The 9,423-nt window shown below is 60.5% G+C and overlaps 1 protein-coding gene across 2 annotated transcripts in view; it reads left to right on the forward strand.

Annotated features, from left to right (window-relative positions):
* PRX (periaxin) overlaps nt 1-7,736 on the forward strand; it is a 28,457-nt gene extending 20,721 nt beyond the window's left edge. For both annotated transcript variants that reach the window (XM_083516100.1, XM_083516099.1), the window contains exon 6: nt 745-7,736. In XM_083516100.1, coding sequence (XP_083372226.1) covers nt 745-5,724 — 4,980 coding nt within the window. In that variant the 3' untranslated portion in view covers nt 5,725-7,736. The remainder of the gene's footprint in view (nt 1-744) is intronic.
* The last annotated feature ends 1,687 nt before the right edge of the window (nt 7,737-9,423 follow it).

A 9,423-nucleotide genomic window follows, 5' to 3' on the forward strand; every position in this document is an offset into this window, starting at 1 on the left:
CCAGAGGTTGACATAGATATTCTATGAACTGGTACCGAGAGGCAGCACTGCCTCCAAATGGGGAATCTGAACTTGGCCATCCTGGCTAGTAGCCATTGCTAGTCCTCTCCTTCTCCGTGACTTTGTCTAATCCATAGGAGGCAAATTAAAAAAAAAAAAAAACTTTAAAAGAGGAATGGGCCAATTCATGGAGGAGGAGGAGAGGGCTGTTCTCGGCTCACAGCCACAATGGCTCTGCCCTGTTTTTGAATCCCAGTTGCTGAAAACTACAGGAGTTGCTCTTGTGGTCAGATCCTGCCTGCTAGTTTTCCACAATGGGCCTCTGGTTAGCCACTGTGTGAACAGGATACTGGACTAGATCTCCTCTTATATTCTCTGTTAAAGCCATCCCAATTGGGAGTGAGTTCCACAGGGCTTCATTAACTACGAACCCCAAAATGTGGGATGGGATCCAGTTTGGGGGTGCAGGGTTTTCACTGCAGAACTTTGGCACAGGTTTGGAGGAGACCCAAAATTTGGGGGTTCATAGTTAATAATCCTGTTCCACAGTTTATGCTGCAGGGAGAAGGAACCTCTTTCCCCTGTCCTGAATCATCACTGGATGTCCACGAGAGAGGTAGGGAAACGCCCCTGTTTCTCCTTTCTCCATTCCATGCACCACTTTATGTACGTGGCTCCTTTCCCTCACTTCTCTCTGGGCGCCTCTTGCTAAGACTCACGCAGCCCTTGCACTTCTTTCCCCAGAACATCCAGAGCCTGACATCACTGAAGAAAAAGAAGAAGAAGAAGAAGGCGGTGGCTGCAAAGGCCAAGGACCTGCAGGCGGCGTCAGGGGCGTCCTGGAGCGGGGACTTGGCTGGTGGCAAGCTGGACGTGGCTCCCGTCGACGTGGAGTTCTCTCTGCCCAAGTTCTCCAAGCTGCGCAAGGCCAAGAGCGCAGGAGAAGTGGCCGTTTCGGAGCCCAGCCCAGACATCTCTCCTCGCCTGTCCTCCCTGGAGACCAAGCGGCGCAGGCTGAAGTTCCCCAGGCTGAAGGTTAAGGAGGCTGCGGCAGCGAGAGCCAAGGGGGCCGGGGGCTGGCTGGAGGTGGGCCTGCCCAAGGCTGCGGTGGAGGCGAAAGCAGCAGGCGGCCTCTCCCGCTTCAGCGCGCCCTTCGGCAAGGCCAAGCGGGCGGGGGCCAAGGCAGAAGGCGAGTTCCAGGCCCCGCAGGTGGAGCTCGACCTGCCACTGCCCAAAGCTGGGCCCGGCAGAGAGTCCCCCAAAAGCAGAGTCCAGGCCCCCCAGTTTGGACTGCCCAAGGTGGAGGCCGCCCTGCCCAAAGTCAGCGGGGTGGAGCTCCCAGAAGGGGGTCTCCAGGGCCGGCTGAAGCTGCCTGTGGCCGAAGTGGCAGTCCCCAAGGTGGACGTTGACCTGTCCTTCCCTGGGCTGGAGAGAGCCGCCCCAGAGATGACCCCTAAAGGGGAAGGCTTCAAGATCAGGGCCCCCAAGTTGGGGGTCTCTGCTGAGGAGGCGGAGCTGAAAGTACCCAGCGTCAAGGTCCCGGCTGTCGAAGTGGCCCTGGGCAAAACGGAAGAGCGGGAGGAGAAGCTGAAGGCGGGGGTGGCCCTGCCCCCCCTGGAGGTGGGGATCCCCTCGGTGGAGCTGGGGATCCCCCTGCCCAAGGGGAAGGCTGAAGTGGAGCTTCCAAAGGCCAGAGCAGAGGTCCCAGACGTCTCCGTCAAGGTGCCTTCGCTCAACCTGCCCAAGCTGGGCTCCAGAGCCCCCCTGGAGAAAGGGGAAGAAGAAGGCCGGTTGCCCCAGGTGGAGCTCAGCATGGGGAGGCATGAAAGCCCCAAGGCGAAAGCCAAAGGCCCCAAGATCCAGCTCCCAGGGTTCGGGATTTCCTTGACTGAACGCAAGCTAGAAAGCAAAGAGGGGGCCGTGTTCCCCGAGGTGAAGGTTCCATCTCTGGACATTGCTCTCCCCAAAGTGGGGGAGGTGCAGCTTCCCAGGCCCATGGTGGAGGTGGCAGCCCCCGCCGGGAGGCCAAAGTCAGGAGAGGTTGCTGAAGGGCCCGGGTTCAAGTTCCAGGTGCCCCAGGTGTCTCTCCCAAAGTTTGACCTCTCTGCCAAGGCAGACTCCCTGCCCCAGATGCATGCCCAGGTGCCCAGGCTGGAAGGTGAGGCCGGCGTGAAGGTCAGCGTCCCCAAGGTGGACCTCTCCTTGCCGGCAATGCGGCTGCCCACGGCCCCCGTGCCCAGGCCAGAGTTGGATATCTCCGTGGAGAAGCCGCGGGTGGAGGTGGCTGTCCCTGCCGCTCGCCTCAGCTGTCCGTCGGCGGCCGTGCCTGCACTGGACATTGACTTGCCCAAAGTTGGCCTTGAACTGGATCTGCCAAAGGTGGAGAGAGAGCTGGCGGCCTCCGAGCAGCTGCCCCGGGGCCACGAGGTCAAGCTCAGGGTGCCCTCGCCCAAGGCCGTGACCAGAGACTTGGAGGTGGAGATCAGTGTCCCCACGTGCCAGGGGGGCCTGCCAGAGGCAGAGCCAGGGGAGAGGGTCTTGGGGGGACCTGATGTCAGCGGGGTGGGGGCCAAGATCCCCAAAGTGGACCTTTCTCTGGGGAAGGCCCTGCCGGGAGAGGAAGGAGCAGCAGAGAGCAGCCTGGCTGTGAAGGGCCAGCCTTTGCTGGAAGTGGAGGGGGCCAAAGTGAAGCTACCCTCTGTCGAAATCCCGTCCGTCAAGATCCCAGATGTGACCCTGGAGGGCGGCAAAGCCCTGGAGGCTCAGGCCAGCATCAAGGCGCCCAGGTTTACGCTCCCCAAGTTCAGCATCTCTGGCCCCAAAGCCTGGAAGGCCAGCCCAGAGGCGGAGGGTGGCATGGAAGCCAAGCTGAAGGTGCCAAAGTTTGGGATTTCCTTTCCCAAATCGAAAGTGGACGTGGAAGGGGCGGCACCCAAGGCAAGGGCAGCTGCAGCCCTTGAGGCTCACGGGGGGGTGGAGCTGCCAGCGGTGGATGTCACAGTGCCGGCGGTGGACGTGGACCTTGGCCTCCCCGCATGGCCCGGTGAAGAGCCTTCCGGCACCCCTTTGCCCGAGGTTGGCACCGAGGTGCCCGACATCAAGCTGAAAGTACCCAAGTTTTCGCTGCCCAAATTCCGGGGCAAAGGCAGGGAAGGGGACCTGGCATTTGAGAGCCAGGAGGGCAAGTTGAGAGGGAGCAGGGAGGCCCTGGCAGGAGACCTGGGCACAAAGGTGCCCGAAAAGGAGGCCAAAGGCTCCAAGTTCAAGATGCCCTCGTTCGGCCTCATGCGCAGGGAGACAGCGGGCATGGAAGCAGAAGCCAAGAAAGCCCCTGGCAGCCCCAGGGAGAAGCCCAAGGGGGGCCCCTTCGCCAAGATGCCCAAGCTGAAGCTCTCCTCCCCCAAGGTGGAAGCAGACCCAGGGAAGCTGGCACATCTGCAGGCCCCGCCCGAGCTGGAAGTGAAGCTTCCCCAGGTGGAGCTGCCCAGGATCGGGGCCAGGGATGAGGTGGGGCTGGCCGTGGATGCAGAGAGCCCTACCCTCAAGGTGAAGGTGCCCTCTCTGGAGATCTCCATGCCCAGCAGCAGAGGTGAAGGGGAGAAGCCGCTGGGGGGCGTCTCGGAGCCCAGCCTCCGCAGATACGAGGGGGAGCTGAAGATCCCCACGGTGGGCATTTCCACCCCCAAACTAGAGCTGGAAGTGAGTTTACCCACCGCCGGGGTGGAAGAGCCCATGCTGCCAGCAGAGGCCAAGATCAAACTGCCGCAGGTGGAGCTGCCAAGTTTTGGGAGAGCGGAGGAGGGTGGGGCAGAGGTGCAGCTGCTTGGGGGGCGCAGGCTCAGCTTCGGGGAGGAAGGTGGGGAAGGGGCGGTGGACACCTCCCTCCTGGGCACCAAGATCCGCTTGCCCAGAGTGGACCTCTCCTTGCCCAAGGGGCGCCTGTCGGATACGGAGCTGCCCCTGACGGCAGAGGGGGGAGAGGGGGTCCCTGAAGGGTCAGAAGCCAAGTTCCGGATGCCTTCAGTGGGGCTGCCCAAGTTCTCTGCCCCCCGAGTGAAGGCCCCTGAGGTGGAGCTGGATGTGGGCTCGGAAGCAGGGAAGGGGATACGCGCCAAAGCTGGGGGCCCAGTCATCAGGCTGGCCAAATTTGGGGGCTCCACCTCGGACAGGGAAGCGGAAGCTGAGGCGGATTTGCCCCGAGTCCCACAGCTGGAGCTGAAGGCCCCCAAACTGAGAGGCAGCACAGAGGCGCTGAGCCCTGAGGCCAAGGAAGCCGCCCAGATCAAGATGCCCTCTGTGCCCATTGGCTTTGGCCTTGCCAAGGGGGAAGCGGAGGCCCGGGGGTCCCCCGAGGAGGGCAAGTTCAAGATCAAGCTCCCGTCCCTGGGCCTCTCCAAAGCGGGTGCAGACACCCAGCCCCTCTGCCCCCCACCTGAAGGGGCGGACTTCTCCTTCAAGATGCCCCAGATTGCCCTGCCAGATGTGGGGTTCTCGGTGGACCAGGAGGGGAAGAGTGAGGCTGCCCGGCGGGAAGCAGGGAAGCTGCCAGATCTGGATGTGGAAGTGGGAGGGTTCGAGGCCAGGCTGAAGGCGCCCCAGATCAAGGTGCCAGCTGTGGAGCTGCTGGGCCCCCAGGGGGACGGCGCTCCCTCTCCAGGCGAGTTGGAGGGGAAGAGAGCGGCCTTCCACGTGCCCGGCGTGGAGCTCTCAGCCCCCGGCCTCAAGGCGCATGCAGAGTACCAGGTGGAGGGGGCCCAGCTCCGCCACGGCAGCTCCCAAGAGCTGAGGGGGGGCCGAAGCGGGGAGGCCCCTGAGGCGGAGGCAGGGAAGAGGTACAAGGTGAAGATCCCCAAGTTTGGGCTGTCTCTCCCCAAAGGGGGAGCAGAAGGCGGGGAAGGAGGACCCCCTGGGCACGAGGGGGAGGGCAAGGTCAAGAGGCCCCCGTTTGGGCTGGGGAGGGCCAAGGGCAGAGGGGCGGAGGGGCTCCTAGAGGGGGAGGGGGAGGAGGCAGATGGCAGCAAGGGGGTGATGGCCAAGCTGAAGCTGAAGCCCCCCACCTTTGGGCTCTCCCTCTCGCCCAAGGCCAAGGGAGGCGGAGCCGAAGTCAATGGGGAGCTGGAGGACGGCTCCCCCCTGAAGATGAAGGGGCCCAAGCTAGGCTTCTCCAAGGGCGAGGGGGGTGCCCAAGTCAATGGGGAGCAGGCGGGGGCCTCTCTGCACAATGGGGCCAAGCTGGGCAAGATCCGCCTGCCGCAGGTGGAGCTCTCCTCCCCGCCCAAGATGGCAGGAGCAGACTTGGAGCTGAACCTGGAACTGGTGCGGGCAGAGGAGGCCAAGGACGAAGCCCTGGGGGCCGGCAGGGGAGCCTTGGCGGCCCTCAAGGCGGCCAAGTTCAAGTCGCCCAAGATCTCCTTCTCGGGCTTCAGGAAGCGCACTGGGGAGGGGGCTGTGGGGGCCGTGGTCTCCTCGGCTGCCCGGCTGGAGATGTCTTCTCTGGAAGCGGCTGAGATGGGCGCCAAGGGGGAGAGGTCCCCAAAGTCCCGGTTTCCCAAGGTGGCCCTGAGCCCCAAAGCTCAAGGGGGCCTGGAGGGGGGCTCCGAGCAGGGCGAGGGGAGTTTGAGGATCAAGCTGCCCTCAGTGGGCTTCTCTGGGGAGCATGAGGGGCAAGTCTTGGAGGGCAGACTGGCGGGGGCCAGAGGAGAGGCAGGGGAGGCAACTGTGTGAGTGGGGCAGCTGCCTAGGGCCCTGCTGCACCCCGCCCCACTTCCTGTGTAATGCTTAGCACTAACCACAAGGGGGCGCCGGCCTTGGCAAAGGAGTGGGGGAAGCAATCAGAGCCCCCCCCCCCCCCCAGTCACTGGAGGCTTCCCACCTGCTTTTGCAAGCCTACCATGAAGGCGCCACCCTCCTCACAGCCGGGGGTGGTGGTTTCTTTTTGTAAAAAACCAATGTGAATAAATCCCCCCAGTGCCACCCCCTGGCCGGTCTTCCTGTCTCCCTCTCCCTGTGCCCCCACTCTGCCCCAATCAAAGTCCCAGCCAGCAGCTGCCCCCCAGGCCTTCCTCCGCCCATCTTGGGGCCTCAAGGCATGCGGGCAGAATTTGGTGGGGGGCCAGGCTGGGCTCAGAGGTCTGCTTCCCTCTCCTTGCACTGGGAAGCTTGTCTACTAACTAATGGATAAAGGGTTGTTTGGAAGACTAAGCCATCTCTACCCCCCACCCTGTTTTGAAATAAAGCCAATTCAAGAATTGGGGACAAGGTGGAAGGAGAATCTGATGCGTCTTTGGTTGGGAGTGTCCAGCAAGGAGATTGGAGATGGTTGCCAGTCAAAGGGTAGTTTAAGGCGCAGGAAAAAAAGAGTTCCTCCCCTCTTGTGAAAGGGGGGGGGCAGCTTCACGGGAAATTTCCAGCCATGGCATTGGGAGCCAGAAGAGGAATCCTGGAAGAGGACACTCCAGGCTCATCTAGTCCAACCCCTGCAATTCAGGAACCCCGGTTCTTAGTCCCGCCAGCTCCCTTGAACTGGGCAACTCGGATGCCTGGAGCAGCGCCCCATTGGAGAGCAGCCTTGGGTCGCCTCTGGAGCTGGCCGGACCTTTTGGACGGCTGTTTCCATCCCCCCTGCCTTCTGCTGGCAGGCCCGGTTGGGAGTTGTAGTGCAAAGCCCATTGAGGGGGGCTGGTTCTGGAGGGCCGGCTGAAGCAATTGTGCTGTGCCCCCCGGCCTGGCAAGGCCTCCTGGGCCAGCCCCCCACCCCTGATATCGGGCCTGTGTGTTTCTGTGGCTCTTCTGAGTCTGAGATCCTCGAGTTGAAGGGACCCCAAGGGTCATCTAGACCCGCCCCCTGCAATGCAGGAAGTGCAGCTAAAATGTTCCCTGGTGAGGTCTAGACTAGGGGGCGTTTCAGGTGGATTTCAAGTTGGAACTAACTTTTGGCACAAAGGGGGGGGGGCTCTTTTCAGTGCCAGGATACAAGGTGCTCTCTTGACCTGGGAGCCCAATCCCTCTCCCCCTCCCCTAGAAAAGGGGGTCTTCCCCTCTTCTTCTTCTTGCAGGACCCCCTTGCCTTCCTCTTTGCTCAGAGTCAGAACCAACTCTCTCTCAAGGGACCCTGGAGCCAAACTCTTCCAGAGTTTTCTCTTTCTTCTCCCACTCCTCAGCATTTCCTTCATGGGGGGGGGGGTGTTTTGCCAGCAATCCCCAACTTTACTTGAATTTGGAAGGGGTCTGAGATAGGAACAAGGGCTAAATTGTGACTTATCCCCACCCACCCACTGACCCTCTGCCTTATTTTAAACAGCCATGAATTCGTCCCAGGCCCACAAATGTAAAGTATCTCCTGAGTTCCCCCCAAGGGGGGCACTTTCAGGTGTGTCAGTGAGGGAGGGGGGTGGGGGGTGCAGGGACCTCGTTCAGGTGTTTACATGCCAGGAAGGGGCAGGGCGGCAGTGGGGGGGTGTCTTAGCTTCTCAAGCAAAGGGTGGGAAGGAATACTTTCTTATTGCTCTTGAGATGTACAAAAATCTGTTGTCCTAACTTTTAACAACACAGGCCTGCTGTGATGGGCTTCCTTTTTTTCCTTGCCACTAAAAAATTCCATTTAACTGCCTCTTTGCCGATTGTTATGTTTAATTACTTTTTTTAAGGTAAACATGTTACGCTGCATCTTTGAGACACTGTACTTACTGCTGCTTTTTTCTATTCTGGGTTTAAATAAAAATTAATCTGTGGACTAACGTTATTGCTTTTTGTGTGGTCTTTTCCTGTTGCTTGATATACAACGGACGCTTAGTTTGTCCATGGCATTTAGTAAAGGTAAAGAGACCCCTGACCATTAGGTCCAGTCGTGACCGACTTTGGGGTTGCAGCGCTCATCTCGCTTTACTGGCCGAGGGAGCCGGCATACAGCTTCCAGGTCATGTGGCCAGCATGACTAAGCCGCTTCTGGCGAACCAGAGCAGTGCATGTAAACGCCGTTTACCTTCCCGCCGGAGCGGTACCTATTCATCTACTTGCACTTCGACGTGCTTTCGGGCTGCTAGGTTGGCAGGAGCAGGGACCGAGCAACGGGAGCTCACCCCATCGCGGGGATTCGAACCACCAACCTTCTGATCAGCAAGTCCTAGGCTCTGTGGTTTAACCCACGCCGCCACCCGCGTCCCTGATTCCATGGCAGTCCATATGTATGGTTCTCCCCTTCCCCATTTAATCCCCACAACAGCCCTGTGAGGTGGGTGACACTGAGAGGCAGCCACTGGCCCCCCAAGGGGGATTTGAACTCTTGTCTCCCAGGTCCCCGTCCGACACTCTAACCACTGCCCCACCCTGGTGCCTGTCCCTCTGCGGTCTCCCTTCTCTCTCCCTCTCACTACCCAGACATGGCCAGGTCTGGGGCAAAGGAGATCAGGGGCGGCTGAGGGATTCAAACAAACCTCAAACATCCTGCTCTGCCTGCTGCTTCTCCATCCCATAACTCCTAAGCTCTGCAGCTCACCTTGCTTCACCTGCGGAGGAAGAGGGCCCTCTCACCTTGGCCTCTCCTACCGAGTCCCTTTGTTCTCTGAACAGCCCAGGACCCCAGCCTCTCACTTCATGGCAAACTTGCCTGGTTGAAGGAGCTTTGAAGACATGCTGATTCCAGAGGATTGGAAGTGTCTAACACACAGTTTAATAAACACGGGTCTGGCAACCAGTTTTGGCAACCCAACTCTAAATCAAATGTCAACACTTATGGAATCCAGGAATTTTGGGCCATTTGGCACCCACAAACTTATAAGAATGTCAGTGTGTTCAGAACACACAATGTCACCAGAGGTGGAATAAAACGCTTCCTAGGAAAATCCCTTTGACTGCTTCTGTGTTGTTTCAAAGGCAACTTCACTAACAGATAAGAACATATGATATTTATTGCTGAAATATAGGGTTTGGATGCAATGTCCTTCTTAAGCATGTCTCCCCCCTCCAGCTGCTCTTTCAGCCCCCGGGGACCCCCTCTTGCTGGGACAGGGCTCTCTGCCCTCCCACCCCCGCAGCCCCCACCAGAGCTGCCCAGGGGTCCCCAAGAGAGCCAGGCGGGACTCGACACCCCCGGGGCCCCCGATCTGGTCCCTTCGCCCCCCCATAAGCCCTCCCCCGCCCGGACGCCCCTTCCCAGCCCCGGAGCCCCAGGCAGACAGACGGGCTCCTCCTCCCGGACACGGGTTCCCCTTTCCCACGCACACGCGCCCACTCCCGGCTTCTTCCCGGCCAGGCGCCCCTCCTCTCGGCCCAGGGGCCCCGCACCCTCCCAGGCCCCACCAAGGTCCCCCCACCCAGCGCGGCCTCTTCCCCAGGGAGGGAGCAGCTCTGCGCCTGCGCAACGCCCGGCGCTCCCCCGCGCCCCGCTCGCCAAGGGTTAAGTGGCACCGAGTTGGCTTCCTAGAG

Source organism: Podarcis liolepis, assembly GCF_965112155.1.
Source record: "Podarcis liolepis genome assembly, chromosome: 7".
Classification (NCBI taxonomy): Eukaryota; Metazoa; Chordata; class Lepidosauria; order Squamata; family Lacertidae; genus Podarcis; species Podarcis liolepis.